This window comes from Anabrus simplex, chromosome 8 (assembly GCF_040414725.1).
Source record: "Anabrus simplex isolate iqAnaSimp1 chromosome 8, ASM4041472v1, whole genome shotgun sequence".
Classification (NCBI taxonomy): domain Eukaryota; kingdom Metazoa; phylum Arthropoda; class Insecta; order Orthoptera; family Tettigoniidae; genus Anabrus; species Anabrus simplex.
The window spans coordinates 211,808,708-211,832,218 of NC_090272.1; the positions used below are offsets into that span (position 1 = coordinate 211,808,708).

A 23,511-nucleotide genomic window follows, 5' to 3' on the forward strand; every position below is an offset into this window, starting at 1 on the left:
TTATTAACAATCATATTTATGTGATTACCTGAATGAAGGTCTTTTCTTATATTAACACCTAGGTACTTACAATGATCCCCAAGATAAACTTTCACCCCATCAACACAGTAATGAAAACTGAGAGGACTTTTCCTATTTGTGAAACACACAACCTGACTTTTAATCCCATCATTTATCATCATACCATTGCCCACCGTCCATCTCACAACACTATCGAGGTCACCCTGCAGCCGCTCACAATCTTGTAACTTACACTTAAGAAAATGGAAATTGCAACACCATGAAGGCATTGGTCGTTCGTGTTGATTTTTAAGATATGGAACGATGCCATGTAGGTATGTAAATGATCAAAGTTTCAGACCCATTGGATTGTTGCTACAGGTCTCCCGACGTGATTGGTCGCGGAGGAATCAACTCCTGTATACGGACTCTGGTGTAGCGTAGTTGACTTGCAGTCTGTGCAGTGAAGTGTTCCCCATCAAACATGCCTTGATGACAGAGAAGAGCACGCTGTCAACAACTGTCGCCGTTTGAGAGGGCTTGGATAATTGGGCTGTGTGAGGCTGGATTATCACTAAGGACTGTCGCTGCACGTGTTGGCCGACAGGCATCTACAGTACGTGTATGGCAGCAGTAGTCAAATGAAGGTACCCACACTCGTAGACGTGGCACAGGCCCAGCTCAACAGACAACTGTGGGAGAGGATCGCCGCATCATTTGGATGGCCCGGATGGAACCCTGTGCAACAGCAGCGCAAATTCGAGCAGCTGTGGCACCCCACGTAACACAACAAACAGTTGGTAATCTCCTGCGTGCAGCTGGCTTACGAGCCCGTGTCCCTGCAGAAGGTGTTCCATTGACCCCACTACAACGACTTGTAAGGCTGGCCTGGTGTCGAGAAAGATCTACGTGGGTCGACGAATGGCATAGGCTCGTCTTTAGTGATGAATCGCGCTTCTGTCTTGCCCACAGTGATCGCCGGAATCATGTGCGCCGACGTACCGGGGAGAGGAGCCGCCCAGATCTTATTGTCGAGAGGCACACAGGGCCAACACCAAGCAAAATGGTCTGGGGAGCTATTGGCTTTAATGTGAAAACACAGTTAGTGCTTGTTGAGGGCACTATGACTGCTCGACAGTACGTTGATAGGGTACTCAATCCAGTGGTTGTCCCTATGACGGTGAACATTGCTAATGGGATGTTTCAGCAGGACAGTGCCCGGGTTCACACTGCACACATCTCCAGAGAAGCTCTCAACGACATCACAACCTTAGAATGGCCTGCCAGATCCCTGGACCTCAGTCCTATTGAGCATGTGTGGGACATGATGGGTCGACAACTGGCCAACCATCCTCAGCCACCCACAACTCTGGAACAACTGACCCGTGCAGTGCAGCAAGCATGGGCCACAATTCCTCAGGAAGCGATCCAGGGTCTTATTGACTCCATGCCTCGACGAATTCATCAGTGTATTGCAGCTCGTGGTGGGCACATCCTGTATTGATTGTTGTCCAAACTTGTGGTCAGATGGACCTGACAGTGTAATCATCGAATCACAACCGAACACTCATCCTGTATGTTCAGTTGCAGCAATGTAGCACCACTCCTTCTGGGTGTTGCAATTTCCATTTTCTTCAGTGTATTAATTACTCTGTACAAAATATCATCTGCAAACAGCCTTATCTCTGATTCCACTTCTTTATACATATCATTGATATATAAGAAAACATAAAGGTCCAATAATACTGCCTTGAGGAATTCCCCTCTTTAATTATTACAGGGTCAGATTAAGCTTCGCCTACTCTTAATTTTTTGTTCTATATTCTAGAAATGTAGCCACCCATTCAGTCACTCTCTTTTCTAGTCCAATAGCACTCAATTTTCCCAGTAGTCTTCCATGATCTACGCTATCAAATGCCTTAGATAAGTCAATCGCAATGCAGTCAATTTAGCCTCCTGAATCCAGGATATCTGCTATATCTTGCTGAAATCCTTCAAGCTGAGCTTCAGTGGAATAACCTTTCTTAAACCTAAACTGCATTCTGTCAAACCAGTTATTAATTTTGCAAACATATCTAATATAATCAGAAAGAATGCTTTCCCAAAGCTTACATGCAATGCATGTCAAACTGACTGGCCTGTAATTTTCAGCTTTATGTCTGTCACCTTTTCCTTTATACACAGGGACTACTATAGCAACTGTCCATTCATTTGGTATAGCTCCTTCAACCAAACAATAATCAAATAAGTATTTCAGATATGGTACTATATCCCAACCCATTGCCTTTAGTATATCCCCAGAAATCTTATCAATTCCAGCTGCTTTTCTAGTTTTCAACTTTTGTACCTTACTGTAAATGTCATTGTTGTCATAGGTAAATTCTTTAATATTATTCACCTCCCCTATCTGGACATTATCCTTGTAACCAACAATCTTTACATACTGCTGACTGAATACTTCTGCCTTTTGAAGATCCTCGCATACACACTCCCGTTGTTCATTAATGATTCCTGGAATGTCCTTCTTTGAACCTGTTTCTGCCTTAAAGTACCTATACATACTCTTCCATTTTTCACTAAAATTTGTATCACCACCATTTATGCTTGCCATCATGTTATTCTTAGCTGACTTCTTTGCTAGATTCAATTTCCTAGTAAGTTCCTTCAATATCTCCTTACTTCCATAACCATTTCTGACTCTATTTCGTTCCAACCTGCACCGCCTTCTTAGTCTCTTTACTTCTCTGTTATAATATAGTGGATATTTACCATTCCTTACCACCTTTAAAGGTACAAACCTATTTTCACATTTCTCAACAATTGCTTTAAACCCATCCCAGAGTCTGTTTACATTTTTATTTACCATTTTCCAGCAATCATAGTTACTTTTTTTAAACTCCCTCATGCCTGTTTTATCAGCCATATGGTACTGCCTAATAGTCCTAATTTTAATACCTTCCTTTCTTTCACATTTATTTTTAATTACAACAAAAACAGCTTTGTGATCACTAATACCATCTATTACTTTGGTTTCTCTATAGAGCTCATCTGGTTTTATCAGCACCACATCCAAAATATTCTTCCCTCTAGTTGGTTCCATCCCTTTCTGAATCAGGTATCCTCCCCATATTAACTTACTTGCAGTTTGTTGTTCATGCTTCCTGTCATTCGCATTACCTTCCCAATTGACATTTGGTAAATTGAGATCGCCTGCTACTATCGCATTCCTTTCCATATCATTTCCAGCATAGCTGATTATCTTATCAAATAATTCTGAATCAGCGTCAGCGCTGCCCTTTCCCGGTCTGTACACTCCAAAGATATCAAGTTGCCTATTATCTTTAGAGATGAGCCTTACACCCAGAATTTAATGTTTTTCATCCTTAACTTTGTCGTTGCTTACAAATTCCTCTTTCACCAGAATGAATACTCCTCCTCCTACCATTCCTATCTCTACGATACACACTCCAGTTCCGTGAGAATATTTCTGCATCCATTATATCATTTCTCAGCCATGATTCAACTCCTATTACAATATCTGGTAAGTATATATCTATTAAATTACTTAATTTGATTCCTTTGTTTACAATGCTTCTACAGTTGAGCACTAACATTTTTGTGTCATCCCTACTTGATTTGCAGTTCCCTGTTTGCTTAACACTGCTTGGTTCAGGGACCATCTTTCAATGCTATTCCAAGCCATATACATGATCAGTATAATTCTATGTAGTTGCTGCAAGTGAAGAAATGATGTGACTCCTTTATTATTTTGTGTTGGAGCATTGACGACTCATAACACATTGTTTTCATTGTCTGTGCCTAAAAACGAACAATATCAATTCTCTTTTCCCTGGCTTGAGTGAGGTGTGGAAGTATATACAGTTATACGTACGTTGGATTGTTTGCATTATTAATAATAATAATAATAATAATCGTATGACCTCAGCTACCGTGTGCAGACATTTCAATTTGACGCCATCTGGCTGTCTGCTCGTCAATTTTGACGTTCCGTTTTACTCTAGGCCCCCACTAGATGGCAGACCGAGTAAACCGAAACTCTTATGGGGGTCTATGGCTGAGATTTAATGAATTTTGTCGGGTAAACACCAAATGTGTCACCAGAGATCTTTTACATGCCGACATCGTACGACATGGAGTGTCGAATGGACTTTTTTCCGCCCTTCAAAAATCCGACTACCTCTGCCGGGTTTGAACCCGCTATCTTGGGATCCGGAGGCCGACACTCTACCGCATTTCCTCGCAGTCACAGTGTTCGGACTTCACTCCCAAATACCTCCACTTCAAGTGATTGTCCCCGAATCATCCAATACCATCCCTCAAGCAGTTCAGCAATCTCAATGTTGCTCAATCCAGCTGATGCCTACAAGGTGGAGGTTCAGAGGGCACCATTCACTTGAATAGATGTTGTGTTTTGGCTCGCCACAGTTCCTGAAGAACTGTTGTTGGTCGATGATTCAGGGCAGTGAAGATATTGTGGAAATTCTTCTTCAACTTCAGTCTTTTAGTTGAAGATTGATGTCCAGACAATGGGTGTGTCCTATTGTAGTCCACGTTCATTCTCTCTTACCTTGCAGCAACCACCCACCTCATATTAGGTGGAGTGATACCAGTCAGGTAGTGAAGTTTTGCAGTTTTCTTTCAGGCAGCCTGTAACTCCAACCACTCCGCGGGTTTCATTGAAACTCTTTATCACCGAGCTCGATAGCTGCAGTCACTTAAGTGTGGCCAGTATCTAGTATTCGGGAGATAGTGGGTCGAACCCCACTGTCAGCAGCCCTGAAGATGGTTTTCCGTCGTTTCCCATTTTCACACCAGGCAAATGCTGAGGCTGTACCTTATTAATGCCACAGCCACTTCCTTCCCACTCCTAACATTTTCCTGTCCTATCGTCGCCATAAGACCTATCTGAGTTGGTGCAACATAAAACAGCTTTAAAAAAAAAAACTATCGAACTTCTTTGTGCGGTCTGAGCTGAACCAGGCTGGGCTGGATGCTCTGTTTCTGGGAAACTGAGAGCAAAAGCAGACATGCTCAGCATAGTTGAATGTGCACCCCTTTTACTTGAGCTCACCTTCCAAAGGATGTTTTTGCGGGCTGAGACCTTCTTCCCAGTGTTGATGCAGTGTTTCTTGTATGTTAACACATCGGTGACCTGGTCCGAACAGAGTCTACTACTCCTTGTTCACTGGATAGTTGAAGCCTGCAAGAAAAAATTTACGCTGCTGCATTCAAACTCACGTAACGCAAAAACTATTCTAGATATCGACCTCAAAGTTTTAAATTACGAACTGAATTATCTTTTGAGGAGCTGCTGACTGTATCTATATCTACTACATACTAAAAGTGCTATCTATACTCGACTTGTGCATCTGAGTCTCTGCTGTATTCCAACACATGAGATTGTCGTCCACAATTTGACATAGAAGGACCAAAAGCACTGTCAGAATCACTCACATAATTAGAAATATCTAATTCACTGTCTCTAGGTAGATATGATAACCGTGGGAACATCTGGTAACCGGTCTGCACATAATTCATCTCAAATATCCATATCTGTTAGCAACTGCATGTGCTGCACCATGTTGACAGCTGCACTGAAGCTGCAAGGTTTAAAGAAAAGATGATGGAGCAATAGTTGCCTTATACTATTTATTCCATAATTACACCATTTAAAACCTATAATTTTGCCACCATATTGTAGCAGCGATCAAAGGAAACACGAGCTCCATAAAAACGAAAATTCTCATAGCCCGTCACGTACGGTCGGCCGAGAAACTACGAGAATTCTCGGGGCCGGTCACCAATGTGTTAAGAGCCCTGGCCAGGATAACTTCCTAATACTTCACAGAAAAATAGTACTGCAGTCATTTACAAACCTGGGTATTGCTAAGGTTTTGTAGCAAATGGTTCTTCTTGTAACGTGTCTACTCAAGTATGTTTGTCATGAACACTTGAGTGGTCTCAAAATTTTCGCTGAACAGCCAGAGACAGATCAGTATAAAAAACGCACCTGGTGATGGGACTTCATGGTTGACCTATTGAAATAAACTTAACAACTCTGTATCTTCCATCATAAAAATTATAAATACTTAAAACTTGTGCTCCAAAAACATGGAAATTACTTGAGGCGTCTAGTATCAAAACCGGCCAAGTCACTCAAGGCATATTTTTCAATATGGACGAAAAACCTGTAGAGACAAAGCAATGATGGTCAGAAAAGATTTTTTTTCACAGTTATATCCTTCATGGTTTAATATTTAAGTTCCGCTGTTTTGAGAAATCTAACTCATAATTAACCCATCTTTTTTGTTAATTTAAATTTTGACTTGGCCGTTTTTGTTGCAATTCTGTACAATTTCAAAAGGTATGAAAGTAAATCTTTCAGTTCTCCACTCGGAACAATATCCACGTTACAGTGCACAATAATGATAAAATACAAGCACACCGGAAATAGGATTGCTTTGGCGCCAATGACGGTAAGAAGCCCGCGAATACGTAAATCAGTGTTGCAAACGAACAAAAAACAAAATATAATGACTTCAAAGAATATACTTTACAAGGAACAATTTTGCCTACTGGTATTATCACATTGTTGCTTAATGTAACAACACAAGATTCCAGACAATAATGCTGCATCATAAAGATTGTCGCTCGTTCCTTGACTTGGCCGGTTTTGAATTCACTGGCTGCATGACTTGACCGATTCTGTTGCACGGCCGAGAATTCAGTGGTCTGTAACATGAAGACATGGACGATTTTAAAGCATATTCTTGTTTCACCTGATAGTGCTGTACTTCTACTTCAAATTGATAACCGTAACTCATTTTCGTAAATTTTGTGACTTGGCCGGTTTTGATTCTAGATGCCTCACTTCCTTAGAATGAAAGAGGACTTAGAACAAAGTCAAATGTACTTACCAACCATTATGTAATCAACTCACGCTTACTTTTAATATTCATCTTTTTCTTTTTTCCTTTTTTTCTCCCTCAGGGGCAATCTCCAGTTGGGGAAAGTCTAAATAAATAAATAAATAAATAAATAAATAAACTATAGAATTAAATTACACTTCAGTATGAGATTGAGGATTTTGTCTAGTCTCATGGATAAGGATCTTGCTTAAGCAGTTCTGTGTTTGCCTGTGCATGCATGTGCTTCATACTCCAAATATGCATTTAATTGTACAGGGAGACACCGATCTAACACACTGGGGAATTCACAGGCTGGGGTAGGTCCTGTTTGACCGACAGCATACTTGGCCTCATTGAGGGAGCTGTATCGTGACGTGCTGAAGTAATATTGGTATTAAAAGTTTTTTCTTAGATGTTGAAAAATGTTAATCTTTCATATGAAGCAAACGCCACTGCGGCACACAAAGGTCTGGAAAATTCACAGTTCAGCTTGGCTTATACTGCTTATTTAACTTCGGATATCTTATTCAAGACCCTAAAGAGTGTGAGAGTTGTTCCTGTACACTTCCTCTTTGAGAGTACCCCAAAGATATCACAAGTAGTTAAATCTAGCAAATAGGGGAAAGGGAAAACTCTGCACCTAATTACTCATTCATCAAAAATTGTGAAATACTTCCATTGAATGAAATAACATGTAAGCTGTTGCGCTATCCTGCTGAAATTTCTTCTGTTAGCATTTCTGTAAATGGCTGCAAAATGTCATTCACATAGCACTCTGAATTCACTGTTGTAAAAGGATACAGGACAGAGTATCCTCCTTAAACTAATCATGCACCAACCTCTCATACTTTCCAATGACCAAGCAGCCTCCAGATAGTGTCTGCATTTTTTAATTCTTTTAATATGACTTTTTCTTTGAAATATACGTGTCAAAGAGAAACATTTCTCATCTTGTGTATCGCACTGTAATAAGTGTTACCTGTTCAGATACAAGCTCTCAACTGGCTGGCAGCGAGTGGGCAGGGAACCTGCTGTGGGGCTGATGACCTGCGATGTTAGGCCCCTTAAAACAACAAGCATCATCATCATCATCGAACCTGGTGTACCTGGCCTGGAGATCCCCAGCTCCTGGCCCATGATTCTCCTGGTGCATTAGGTTTGCTTCACCCTGTAGCTGTTCCTGCCTAGAGCAACTTTATCAGGGAATTAATTTATGGTGTGAATGTTCTTTTCCTCTTCTGTATGTGTATAAGCACAGTATTGTCCACGATTGTTGAATTTGTTTATTCTGTTGTAGTTGTTCCGGCGTGTGGCAGCTGCCCTTCCTGGTATGGACTCGACAGAGAACAAGCCTCCTGAAGACAGTATCCTTTCTAAATGCTGGTGTTGGTTTGTATCTTCTCACTTTGTGCACTTTGGCTACACTGCTGTTAGTAATTGGTAACTCAGTCTCTCACTGTGCCAAAACTTGGAGTAGCTGCTACGTAGTCATTTTCCTACTTAACATTTGTACCCACACCAAGCAAGGTGACCTCTCAGCTTGGGTCACATGCCTGTGAGCTTACATTCGGGAGATAGTGGGTTCAAACCCCACTATCAGCAGCCCTGAGATGGTTTTCTGGTGTTTCCCATTTTTACACCTGTCATATACTAGGACTGCACCATCTTAACTATGGCCATGGTCACTTCCTTCCCAATCCTAGCCCATCGTCGCCATAAGAACTGTCTGTGTCAATGCGATGTAAAACAGAGCTAAAAGAGCATTGTACCCACAGATGTTGACTATTAACTTGATTTATATAGCCACCACATGAGTGGTGATCAGCGTGATTAGGTGCTTGCCATCTATGCTCAACATCACTGAATCGAATGGCACACAAACACATTCTCGATTTATGCTCGGACTGTACGTGTAAGAGTCAAGTATAGAAGGTTTTACAAAAACTCCATGAGACAACAGTTGTACAAAGAAGCCCTCAACTAAATAGCTACATTTTTCCAAATCTTTGCTCATGTTAACCAGATTAATATGTTAATCTCTTTTCTAAACAGTAATAAAGGCAGAATAATTATTTCTATAGAAATAGAGATGTGAACAAAAGCTAATATTACAAATAATACCATTCAAACTTCTTCTATATTTTTGGAAATACATAATGATTTGTCATTCAATGACAAACTCATATAAAAACATAGTCAACGCTGAATGTATTACCTCCTGGAAGTTTTCATCTAACCTCTGAGAGTAAAGATTTACCCAAGGTTTATTCAAATCCATTTCACTGTAGTAACTGAAACCAGTGTACCTTTGTGTTCCACTGGTGATTTTGTGTGAAACTCAAAAGAACACAGTTGTTTGGATTTGCAAAACCTGATCAATACGGGCGGAGCAGTGGGTTAAGGTTAGCTAACAGTATTATAGCAGCTGCTGTACATATGATTTCTTTATGATATCTTCGGAAGTGTAGAAGTGTACAAAGATCTTTGATTGTTGTAAAGCATTTCTTCATTTAAAATGTGAATTGTTTCATTTCCAGCGTACTAATGGGATTTGCTTTTTTTATTTTACCCATAGACATACAGTATATTCAGGCAATTCCTTCTCCTCCCCCCCAACTCCCAGGTATGCATGAAATGAAGTTTGTTATAGTGTCTAGGGGCACACACCTGTTTCTCAGGCTGTCATTTACCACAATCCTGCATTGTTTGAGAGAGAGATGAGTATCTCTCATTGTGATTTATAAACGAGTCTTTATAGTTATGTATTTTTGATACCACTATCGTAAGTCCATGTTCAATTCTTATTGTACAGGTTTTGCTGTTGAACTGTACTTCATCTGTTTGGTATACAGTACTTTTATACTGTTGAATTGAATATTGAACTCATTAATCCTTACATTATTCCAGTCAAACTATGTGTATCCAAAGGACTTTAAGTAAAGATTGTTTTATAAAAGTTTTATGAAGCTGAAGTTCAATATTAAGTGATGGAGATGTTTACAATTTTTTTTTAAATTGTACCCAAGAAGGTACATCTTTGTTTTGTGGGGTTGTTAATGCACTTTGAGACAAAAAAATTATTAATTTGTTTAGGCCTACCCTACGTATTTGTGTAAATCCCTGCTTATGGCAGTTAGTGTGTTGCATGTCCAGTTGCTTGGCTTTTATGCTTGAAATAACTACGGACTAGTGGTGAAGGGAATGGAAATTCCTTAGGTCGACTAAGGTTGGTAGGTATCCATATAGTGTGGTTCAAAAATACGAGTCTTATATTGCTATATTTGCAAATTATTATGGTTACAGGAAATTTGTAGCTTTTGCTGTATAATCCTTTGGTCTTCCAATTTCATTCAGTGTTTAACACATTCCAGTCCAGGCTCTGAAATCCATTCCAATAACTGGCCTGAGGGTTTTGAAAGTTTTTCAAATATATTTTTCTTTGCAGGCATAATTATTTGCAAGCTGGTTTTTGCATTACATTGGATTGACTTTTTACATTAATTTAGTACATAAAAAACACAGCTTGCACTGGTTATTTTCTCATTTTAAAAATAATGAACCCGTTTGCATTAAAACAAGAAAGTCAACCATTGGGTATTGTAAATATTTTTGTTGCAAAAAGCTTATTTCAGTTTCGTCGCTCACTGCTGATTTGTATTTAGGGTTGTTGCCCAGGTGGCAGATTCCTTATCAATTGTTTACGTAATCTTTGTTAAATGACTTCAAGGAACTTTGAAATTTATCGAACATTTCCCTTGGTAAATTATTCCAATCCTTAATTCCCCTTCGTAAAAATGAACATTTACCCTAATTCGACCTCCTGAATTCCAATTTTATCTTTATATTATGATCTTTTGTATTCTTTAAAACCTCCATCAAGCTTATTTTTCTAGTAATGTCATTCCATGCTATATCTCCACTAACAGCTTGGAACATACCACTTAGTCAAAGAGGTGATCTCCTTACTCCTAAGTCTTCCCAGCTCAAGGTTTGCAAAATGTTCATAACACTACTCTTTTGTTGAAAATCACCCAAAAAAGAATTGTGCTGCTTTCTTTTGGATCTTGTCAAATATAGTAATTCTGATTAAGAGTCCCATACATTGGAACCATACTCTATTTGGGGTCGTACCATTGACTTACACACCTTCTCGTTCATGGCCTTATTACAACCCCTAAATATCTTCATAACTATATGATCTGTGAAACCATTATTTACAGTCCTGTTAATATGATTACCCGAGTAAAGATTTTTCCTTAAATTAAAAGCTAGGTACTTACATGAAGTACAGTCACTCCAACAGTCATTAAAACTGAGAGAGCCTTTCCTGTTGATGAAACCTGACTTTATATCTTGTTTACCATCATACTATTGTCTGCTGTGCAGCTCACAACATTGTCGGTCATTTTTCAGTCACTCACAATTCTGTAAATTATTTATTACTCTACGCAATGTAACATAATCCACAGAAAGCCATATATGTCAGTGTTATTCCTAAGACCTTTTTAATGGGCGCACCGCCCTGCTGGTTTTACAGACCACCCGGATAGCATAACCTAGATACGTGGTAGTTACATAATATTAATACATATTTTAGTCACTGGGTGCTCCAAATTAAAATGCAAATGTTGTAAAATTGTTTATTTAACTGATAAATCTTCATTATTGTCAGCATAATTTCGTCAGTTACATCGGAGTTTAAATGTTTAGCTTGACTATCGCGTAATGTGCACGAGCGATGTCTAAATTAGCGTGGAATGACGTGAGCTCGATTCCCCACGACGTATAAACCCATATGGCACTCCACAGCAACAGCGTGGTAAGCTTCAGTGTTACATGATAATGAATGCGCAGTAGAACACTAGAAGTTCAAAATACTCTTATGCTCTTTTCGTGAAAATAAGACTAAAATAGTTCAATTTTGCAGTTAGTTGACCTGTCTTATTGTTAATGCTCTGAGGGGAATACAATGAAATTTTATTTTATTCATTTTCTTCGTATTTCCCATCCGGTTACTCATTCCTGTCACCTGGTGGAGGAAAATTTCTGGAGAGAACACTGTATGCGATTCCATTTCTTTACCCGTATCATATATAAAAAACATACAGGTCCAATAATACTGCCCTATGGAATTCCCCTCTTAATCATTATCAGCACTTCACTTAACGTTATTGTAACGTGTTGGCAGGGTAGATAAATAAATGAGTACAGAACCTGTGGCGTCCTGTTTCTAAAATTTATTAACTAACCACTACAATTACAGATACACATACACACACGCACGATAGCCGAGCTTACAAGTTACACAAGTACACTTACACGGTTCGCTCTCTCTCTCTTGGTTTCTCATGTTCCATCTACAATGACACACACACAGTCATCGATTATTTACACTACACTCTCTCAGCCACTCAGTCACACTCGTTAGCGCTGTCACAGTCTACACGTCAGTCTCGCAGGTCGGGATAATATCCGCTGTTCACTCAATCCGTCGAACCCCGTTCGCAGTCTGCACACGTCGGCACCCAGTGTTTCCCTTCGCGCTGCTCAGAACACCCAAGGTTCTTCTCCAGCGGCCAGCTCCAAGAGACTCTCGCACACGACGTCAGAGAAACAGGAACGAGTCCTCGGCTTCAACAGGCAGATACTCCATCAGGCTGACATCTCAGCCCAGGCTATCACTGACTGCGCTCTTCGCTAACTCACACCAGTGAACTCAAACTCGCTTCACAATTAAGTATTTATTTATTTTCCACCTAGTCGATACAGTGATTGCTTAAGGCAATTTTTAATGGTCAAAAGTGGTACATGTTTCGTATATTAACATCTTCAGCCACATAACACGTCAATCTTATGTTAATTTTAAGGACTCTTCCTCTAAAGCATTACTTTGTCAATTTATATATTTTTCATCTAAACAGTGTTATGTGGCTGAAGATGTTGATAATATACGAAACATGTACCACTTTTGACATTAAAAATTGCCTTAAGCAATCATTGTATCGACTAGGTGGAAAATAAATAAATACTTAATTGTGAATCTATTGAAGTGCGATACGGACCATGAAGCTGATTTTATGTAATCTCAATCTCGCTCTCGCTCGCTCACTCACTAACTAACCCAGTCTAACTCTCACTGACTGCAGGCAGGTCGTTCCTCTCTTATATACCTGTGCTGGCCCTTCTGGAATCGTCCGGATGCTCGATGGATCCAGGAACCTCGCGAGATGGAACACTCCAGATTAATAGTCGAGTAATTTCCGTCGTCCCATGCGGCGCTACCATGGTTAGAAGAGAGAAGGGCCGGCCCAGCGCTTAAGTGTTGCTCGCGATTGGCGCGTTCGAGCGTAAGGGGGGTGGGGTGATGGGTGACGAGCTCGGCCCGTAGCAAGTTGGCATGGCGGACGCTATAACCGTTACATTGCCCCCTCCTTAAGGCTTCTCGTCCCGAGCTGCTGCACGATACTCTGCAAGACGGTTTGTTCGGTTGGCCACCACCTTCCCATGGGGGATCCGCTGGGTCCGGCCGACGGTGTCCTCGTCCCCGTTGATAACGATCAGCAAGTCCTCGAGTGGCAGCTGGAACTTCGATGGTTTTCCTTTCGTCCACACCCGCGTCTACTTTCAGGGCTTGAGCGCCTTCGTAGTCCTCAGGTGCGATGCCCGGGACTGGTTTGCTCACCCCACATTTAGCCCTGCTGAATTTCCTTTTCTTCTCGGGTGCGAAATTTGATGTTCGTACCGGCATGCAGCTTTGTGCTGAAAAGTGTCCTGGTCAGGTGGCATCCTCGTTCGTTGGTCATCGGTTCGTCTTCCATTGCTGCTCCATCTCCTAGTAGGGGTCCCTCCAGCCGTGCCGCTGCAATCGCTGCCTCTGTCACGTGGGCCATTGTCAGAGCCTCTTCAGTTCTGTTTTTTGCCGATCGCCCTCCCTGGACAGATCTTAGCGCCATATAGTTTATCACAGGCATCAGCCGCCTCGAGCTTGTGGTGTCACCTTACAATAACTCTTCCACAATCACGTCGCCTAGTCGGTCGATCTCGGCGTCGATTATCCGTGGCGTTATATCTGTGCGCTGAGTCCTCTCCTGTGACTCAACTCGGTAGGTGGCTCTCGGTTGGTGGACACTGCAGCGTGCGTCGAGCACTCCCACATCCTCCTCGTAGGTCGAACTTGGCTGGAGGCTGCGTTGAACTATCCTCTTGTGTACACATAGTCCGGCGATCAGGTATTCGACACTCTTCTTGGACGTCGATCCGGTCTCGAACTGAGTCCGGCATGTTCTCTTAGGAGTAATCCAGTCGTCCTTAAGGGTTTCCAACTTCACGATGGTGGAGGCGCCGTTGCTGCTAGCAGGATTCGTTCAAGTCTCCACAGCCATTGTTTCTGCATGCAGGGCGCTCACTTCCACCGCTGGGCCTCGAACTCCGGACTCCACACCCGCGAGCATCTCTTCGGACCGCTTCTTGTCCGGTTTGTTCTCATCCTGCACATCGTCATTGTCGACCTCTTTTTCGAGAGAGCGAACTTCATTTTCCGACTTTACCTGCTCACTCTTCCGTTCACTTAAATCTGATTTCAGTTGGTCCGTGTTAGAACTCCGTTCAGACCTCAGTTCACTAACGAATTCGCCATAGCTAGATAAGATTTTATTTTCAGGTTTACTAAACTTGCTTAGAAAAATCTGGAGCTGTTTGGAATTCATTTCACTAGTAGAAATTTCTGTCAACTACAAAATACGCTACCAGGTACTCGATTCTGACACTAGTTTTTACGTAAGAGTTTATCCACTAGTTTATCACACCTGTCCATCCCACTTCTGACGCCAGTTGTAACGTGTTGGTGGGATAGTTAAATAAATAAATAAATGAGTACAGAACCTGGTAGCGTCCTATTTCTAAGATTTATTAACTAAGCACTACAATTACAGATTCACACACTCACACATGATAGCTGAGCTTACAAGTTACACAAGTACACTTACACGGTTCGCGCTCTCTCTCTTGGTTTCTCATGTTCCATCTAGAATGACGCACACGCAGTCATCGATTATTTCACTACACTCTCTCAGCCACTCAGTAACACTCGTTAGCGCTGTCACAGTCTACACGTCAGTCTCGCAGGTCGGGATAATATCCGCTGTTCACTCAATCCGTCGAACCCCGTTCGCAGTCTGCACACGTCGGCACCCAGTGTTTCCCATCGCGCTGCTCAGAACACCCAAGGTTCTTCTCCAGCAGCCAGCTCCAAGAGACTCTCACACACGACGTCAGGGAAATGGGAACGAGTCCTCAGCTTCAACAGGCAGATACTCCATCAGGCTGACATTTCAGCCCAGGCTATCACTGACTGCGCTCTTCGCTAACTCACACCAGCGAACTCAATCTCGCTCTCACTGACTGCAGGCAGGTCGTTCCCTTCTTATATACCTGCGCTGGCCTTTCTAGAAGAGTCCGGATGCCCAATGGATCCAGGAACCTCGCGAGATGGAACACTCTAGATTAATAGTCGAGTAATTTCCGTCATTCCATGCAGCGCGACCACGGATAGAAGAGAGAAGGGCCAGCCCAGCACTTAAGTGTTGCTCGCGATTGGCGCAGTTGAGCGTAAGGGGGTTGGGGCGATGGGTGACGAGCTCGGCCCGTAGCAAGTTGGCATGGCGGACGCTATAACCATTACATTATTCTTAAAATTCCATTTTCTAGAAATTTAGCCACCCATTCAACCACTCTTTTGCCTAGTCCAATAGCCCTCATTTTTTGTAGTAGTCTCCCACGATCTACCCTATCTAAAGTCTTGGATAGGTCAATAGCGGCACAGTCCATTCGACTTCCTGAATCTAAAACTTTTGTATATCTTTATGGAATCCTACAAGTTGAGCCTCACTGGAATGATTTTCCCTGTACCTGACTTGCCTTCTATCAAACCAGTTTAATTTCACAAACGTGTCTAACATAAATCATAAAGATTCTTTCCCAGAGCTTACATGCAACACACGTCAAGTTGACTGTCGTCTATAATTATCCACTTTATCACTTTTTCCTTTATACGAAGGTATTGCTTTGATGATGATGATGATGATATTATAATAATGTATGTATGTTGGGTTTTCAGCCCGAAGGCTGGTTTGATCCTCCACAGCTCTGCCGACAGCTGTCATAATTAGCCTAGGTGTCACAGAAGAGGCGTACTAGGGAAATGAGGAGTGAGGTAGTTTCCCTTTGCTTTCCTCACCGAGCCAGAAGTTGCTATTACATATTAGTCTGCCAAGCCCACTGAAATGCATGCACCAACTGACCCTATGAGTGATATTTTCATACTATTCATAGCAGGGACTGGCTGAATAAGGAATGGTATTACTAGCATCACTCATACCTCAGTCACTTTCATTTTGTCAAAGCCAAGGATGAGACTGAGACAAGTCAATGAAAGCAACAAATTTATTCTAGCCCATACCAGAAGACATAGTGCGCTGTAAACACTACATCTCGCCAGCAAAGGCATATAATAATAATTATAATTATATATATTATTGTTATTGGTTTTCGTCCCTTTTACGAAGATGTCAAGGTACTGGAATTGTGTCCTGCAGGATTTTTTTCTTTTTAAATGTGCCAATAAATCTACCGACACAAGGTTGAGCAAGGATTGAACCTGCCAAGTTGGGCTCAGAAGGCCAGCACTCTACCATCCGAGGTACTCAGCCCGGCCAGGGCTACTATAGTGACTCTCAATTCACTTGGTATAGCTCCTTCATACAAACAGTAATTACATAAGTATTTCGGATATGGCACTATATTCCAACCCGTTGCCATTCGTATTTTTCCGAAATCTTATCATTTCTAGCTACTTTTCTAGTTTTCAAATTTTGTATTTTTTTTGTAAGTATCTTTGTTATTAAAGGCACATTTCAGTACTTTGTTAGTTTAGTAGGACAGAACATGTTATTTTTAATGACAAATCACTGATCATTGACTTGGGCAATTGTACTGCCATCTAGTGAGATACTGTATATACTCCTACTTAGCTTTATGAAATCTTATGTAACACCTGGCTGGATAGCTCAGGCGGTAGAGTGTTGGCCTTCTGAGCTGAAGTTGGTGGGTTCAATCCTGGCTCAGTCCAGTGGCATTTGGAGGCGTTCAGATATGTCAGCCTCATGATGGTAGATTTACTGGCACGTTAAACAACTTTTCGGGACAGAATTCCAGCACACCAGCATTTCTGAAAACAGTAAAAGTAGTTAATGGGACATAAAACCAATAACATTATCGTCGTCGTCATCATAATCATTCTGTTGCTGCTTGCATGTAGACCAGAATGTGTTAAATACATAGATTTTCCTGCCCCTCAAAATCCTCACTATCTCTTCCTCCATCTGATCACTGTAAACATTAGGCAGACTTCTTTCCTATGTTCGTCTGAGATGTTTTACCACATTTCCAAGGATATTAATATTTATTGAACATAACAGGCGAATTTGCCCCGATACGTGTTCACATGGACAGCTCACATCAAAAGAAAAGAAATACCAGATTCCCTGGGCATGCCATGAGGTTCATTGGATACTCTGTAAACATGACACTCCCATGGTAGAGTCACCACGGCAGTCATCCTCAGTCCCTCATGCCACGCCCATCGTCTCCACTTAATATTAAGACACAAAATATAATGAACAATAAAGGATAATAAAATAAAGCAAGAAATAATATTGGTGTCTACTGCTACTGTCCGGCCGTGTTCACCCCTGTGGAGAAGAAGGCCGCCCTCCCGATGATGACACGACCGGCCCTATCTGTGGGGCCCTAAGGAAGACCCCCAACAATTCTACCAGATGACAATGCATTTCTCTCACCATTCCATTGCGGCCGGCCACGTGAAACTGGAGCCGCTCTCCTCCCATATCCCGCCTCTCACATTTCTCTCTTCTTTTACTTATTTGGAGTGGGCCCGTCCCACCCCGTTTTCTTACGAGTATGTCGTGCACTCCCTTGCCCATCATTCCTTACCAGCTCCTATGCGTGAATAGTGAGAAAAAAGCACCTGCCCTAATGTATACAACCAACTACCCATAATAATAATAATAATAATAATAATAATAATATTGAAAAATCTACCTACAAAACAACTAATCTGGCCCTACCCTGACCTTGCATTTACCACATGACTGTCGCAACACATAGTTCTGCAAAAGAAGAAAACCGTGACATTACATTACAACAGATTCAGCTCAAGTCCTTGTATACACAGTTGCTTACTTTGCATTCCTTGTTTCTTAACTGGCTTACCCTAGATTTAAAGTACACCAAATGACAACAATCACATACTTTCATGCAATCTCGCAAAAGGTAAGGCCTCTACATTTCGCACATACCATATCTTTTACTCAATTACTTCGCAATCTGAATGCACATCGCTGTCACTCGGTCTTACTTCACCTCCGGCACGAATTCTACATTCTTCACTATGTCACCAGCACTTCGCTTACTGCTGAACTTGCCTAACAAACTCAACCACTGAATACTGTTAAACAAGACCCCCATAAACATTATAAACACCCGTCCCCATTCCCAAACACATATCTCCTTATTTCCTCCAAGCTATACTCACCACCATTGCCCTATGAATCTCTTTCTTCCATTTTTCTCATACATGCATTTTTAACCGCTCATAAATACCTGTTCAATTCTCCTCCGTCTTCCCATTCCTTAATAATCCACCTTATAATACTCTGCTCGACCCCTATTCCCTACGTTTGGCACTCAATAGGCTATTTCTGATCTTACTTATTTCTTCACAATTCCCTAATAAGTGAAAATCATTGTTCTCTGCCCCACAAAGTATACATACAGACTTCTCTCTACCTTTTAACCATCCCTTATTTTTTATGAAGCCCCAATAGCCAACAAACCAACCCTCTCCTGTTTAACATTTCAACGTTTCTAATATTTATCCCCGTTACTTCTTGAAACATCAGCAATGGTTATATCGCCGATCGCGATGAAACTTGGAAAACACATTGAGGTACACGTAAAAATGTCGGCATCAATTTTGGGCGCCAACATTCATTAGGGCGTTAACTGCGGGGCCTAAAAGTTACGACATTTCAAACTCCGCGCGATCAGCGATGAATACCTGCTGGCCAGTGCTAAGCCTGCACACTGCGTGCTTGGAGACACGCCTCTGCAACTCCTCCCCTCCACGCTCCAATTGGTTCGCCACCGCACGTTTCCCTTCACCCCTCGCCAGCCCATTTTCTTAGCTGTCGAAGAGAACCGGTGCTACACTTTGGGTACTCTATCAGCCTTCCTCATATCTCTCCTTTGTAATTTCCACATTGTATTAGTCAGTTTACGTTTTATGAAATGTTTATGAAAACGTTTGCACCTGGCGAGTTGGCCGTGCGGTTAGAGGCGCACGACTGTGAGCTTGCATCCGGGAGATTATGGGTTCGAATCCCACTGTCGGCAGCCCTCAATATGGTTTTGCGTGGTTTCCCATTTTCACACCAGGCAAATGCTGGGGTTGTACCTTAATTAAGGCCACTGTCGCTTCCTTCAGACTCCTAGGCCATTCCTATCCCATCATCGCCATAAAACCTATCTGTGTCGGTGCGACGTAAAGCAATTAGCAAAAAAAAAGGTATGGTGCCTGTTGTTAATTGTGTTTTGTTTCGGTTTTCTTTTCACTTTTTTAATGTTTCGAATAGACCAAAGATTGCTTTTGTTTACTACCAGTTACTGGCAGGGAGTTTGCCCGATGTAACGTATACGGAGTCATTTATTGTGTTGCCTTGTAATTGTTTGTTGTTCTACCAGTTCGTACAATAGCCATTTAACTTTTTGCGTATATAACTGCCATTATTCCCAGAAGACTGTAGTGTGATACTTTAATATCGGTACTTGTTGAATACATAGACCTTCGTCAGCTATAACGCAAAAGTACCGGTACAGTAAGACTACAGGCCTACCTGTGATTACTGTATATCTACTGCATATATAAATGCACATCTTTTTTTACTTTTTCAAGGCTTTTCTTATTACGTCAAACTTTACTACATTCAATGTCATACTCATATCAAAGTTGCCTATGCATTAAATTTATTTATATTCGACAACCATTGCTGCAATTGAAATGTGTTGTGCCTGCCACTGCAAAACATAAATAAATCGTTCCCTACAAGCACAAATAAAAACATTCTACCTATAGGCCTATTCCTTATACCAGAGTACGCAATACGGAAAATACCAGTAGTTTCAAACTCGGAGTTTATGATTGTTGTTGTCCGCGAGGTCGTTTCGTTATGACACAACTGATAGCGTACACAAAATGGGTGGGGGGACATAAAAACCTATAACCAGGTTTTGATATCCCGAGGTATCGAATCTCATTACATTCAATGAGATCCTCTACCCGGGCACATAATTTCTTTACATAAAAAGGTATTTAACGTTGTTTAAAGGTGGGAGATTTATTTAGTGGTGGGCGATTTAATTTAATCATTCCATATGTATGTCAAATCTAAAGGACACTACCGACAGCTTTAAGGCGTTTTAGAAGTAAATAATAATTTAAGCGTAGGTAGGACGCAGTACCCCATCCCACGTTTGACCCCGCCCGGTGGTACTTAACTCATAGTTGTACCCACGAATGTGACAACTCACCGGAATTAGCAGGAATGAAAATATAACATTTGAATAAAATACGGGTATATTAGTGTGGGTTATTTATTACCATTATGTGTGAAACAGAACGTTATTTAAAGGATTTCAATAATTATAGTACGAAAAGAAGCAAAGTATAGAGCCGGTCCTGTTGAACAGCTAAGCAGCCGGCAAGCTCGGGGAGAAGGTAAACGTGCGGCTGTGAACCAATTGAAGCGGGAGGGGAGGAGGTGCAGAGGCGTGTCTCCAAGCACGCAGTGTGCTGGCTTAGCATTGGCCAGCAGGTATTCATCGCTGATCGCGCGGAATTTGAAATGTCTCAACTTTTAGGCCCCGTAGTTAACGCCCTAATGAATGTTGGCACCCAAAATTGATGCCGACATCGTTTTTACGTGTACCTCAACGTGTTTTTTAAGTTTCATCGCGATCGGCGACTTGACCATTGTCGATGTTCCCTTGTAAGAGAACTTCTTACTCTACTTTCAGCCAATAATTTCTGCCTATGCATATCTTTAATCCTCCTTGTCAGTACCTTCATCCCTCTATCTTCTGTCTTCGTCCACACCTCTTCCCACATGTACCCCAAACCTATCATCTCCAAATATCCCTTAATTTTTTCTAGCCATCCGCCCTTATACATGCTCTTTCATTGTTGTTCATACGCGGCCTGTAATACCCTCTCCCCTTCCTGTCTTTTTAAATTCATCCAATATCTAACTATTCTTTTCACACACTCAGATTCCAAATCCTCCCCACACATTAGTTCTGCCCCTGCATTAGCTGTGTACAGCGGCATCCCCATCACCATCTTACCGAAGTTACTTATAATTCTTCTTAATTCACCTCTTTCCTCATCCAGCCTCCATACTTCCGTGCCATACAATACCCTACCGAAAATCACCGATCTTAACACTAACCCCAAGGTTTTATAATTGATACCCGGATATTTAACAAGTTTTTGACTGAGGCTAGGGCTGCCAAACCTCTTGCTTTTCGCCCTACTAATCTGATCATTCCTTTACTGTTAATAATGACTCCTAAATATTCCAACTTCCTTACTTTTTCCAACCTTTCTCCCTGCAGGACCAATTTCCCGTCCTCCCCTCTTCCTTTGTTTACCTGGGCTACTAGCATTTTAGATTTATTCCCATTAATTCTCAGGTCCCATTTCTTCACGAAAACAGACACTGCATTTAAAGATTTCTGCATCCCTCCTGCAGTTAGTCATTAATATTACATCGTCAGCAAAAATCAGTCCCAGTACCTCCAACCCATTAATTACCGGCACGGCCCAGTTTTTATCCCCATGCCCATCCAAGATATCGTTGATAAATAAAATAAACAATATTGATGATAATTTGTGCCATTGCTTCAAGCCCACCTTAGACTCTAAGGGTCTGCTCAATCTATCATCTCCCAATTTTACACAAAACCTGACCACCCTATATATTCCCTCCACTGCCCTCATCATCTTTTCTGAAACCCCCAACCTACCCAATTATTCCAATAGAGCCTCTCTATTCACGTTATCAAACGCTTTTTCAAAATTGATTGCTGCCACATACACCTTATTTCTTACAGGCTCTTATACTTCTCTGTCCTTACTATCATTATATTATCCACTGTTCTTTTCTTTTTTCTAAATACTCCTTGGTAATCTGTCAATATTTCATTTCTTTCGGCCCATTCACTTAACCTGTTCACCAACACCCCGTGTAAATTTTACTTAAGGAGTCTGAGATATTCCTCTATAATTGTTCAAACTATTCTTACTACCCTTTCCCTTATGTATTGGACATACAATTCCTATTTCCCATTCCTTCGGGTACTTCCCCCCCCCCCCCCATCATAGATCTTATTGAATAGTTTAACTATGCCCTCCATCATTGTCACATTTTTGCTAATTTCTTTCCAATACTTCTTATTGATTCCATTACATCCCCCGGCCGATTTGCCCCTGATTCTTCTTATCACTAGAGATTTCTTCCCTTGTAATTTCCTTGTCCAATTCATAATTTGCCACTCTTCTATTCCTCCAAATTACTTCTTCCCCCGTCTCCCTCCACCATTCATCCCCCTTACCCCCAAGTAATTCTCCAAAATACCTCACCCACTGAACTTCCTCAATGATCATTCTCTTCATACTCCTTCCACCCTTAATTATTCTATTAATCCTTTCCCAAATTTTTTCAGTACTGTTAGTCTTACAATCTTTATTTATGGCTTCAGTTTGTTCCTCTAACCACGCCTATTTTACCTCACAAATTTTCTTTTTATACTCCTCCTTCAATTTATAGAAAACCTCCCTTTCTGCACTCCCACCTTTCTATACTCTTCTAACGCACCCAGCACCCTCCTCCGCATTCCTTCACACTCTCTATTAAACCATTCTTCACCCTCTTTCTTTTTCTTCCTTCTACATTCTACCTTCTGTGCTATCATCTTCATTGGATGTAGCAGCAATTCCAAGGCTTTATCAATTTTATTCTCCTAATGCACCCTCCCAACCATATTTCAGAAATTGTAATTTCTCTTTTGCTACCCTATCCCAATCGTGTCCCACTTTCTCTGACCATTTGTACTTGGTATATCCACTCCCTAATTTATCCTTCATCTCAACTTCCTTCCTTATATGCATCTCTTCCCCCGTTTTCAATATAACCCACATTGGGAAATGGTGTGATTCAATCCAGTCACCTACTTCCATCCTTACAATATCCTCCATATATATCACACTACCTCCCTTCTCTGTAACATGTCAATTTCCTCGCCCTGTCACCCTCCATCCAGCCATTCAGAATATACAAATTTTCTGCAGCGCACATCTCTAGGAGCTTCTCCCCATAACTGTTTATACTTTTATCCTCACTACTTCTGCTTTTCAACATACACCTTCCATTTTCCCTACTATATACTG

At 41.4% G+C, this 23,511-nt stretch overlaps 1 protein-coding gene across 4 annotated transcripts in view; it reads left to right on the top strand.

The window, feature by feature from the left end:
• The window catches only part of LOC136878990 (ras-related protein Rab6), a 159,718-nt gene that overhangs the window by 105,563 nt on the left and 30,644 nt on the right, over window positions 1-23,511 (top strand). For all 4 annotated transcript variants that reach the window (XM_067152655.2, XM_067152657.2, XM_067152656.2 and 1 more), the window contains exon 6: window positions 8,227-8,293. In XM_067152655.2, the coding sequence (XP_067008756.1) occupies window positions 8,227-8,293 (67 nt within the window). The remainder of the gene's footprint in view (window positions 1-8,226; window positions 8,294-23,511) is intronic.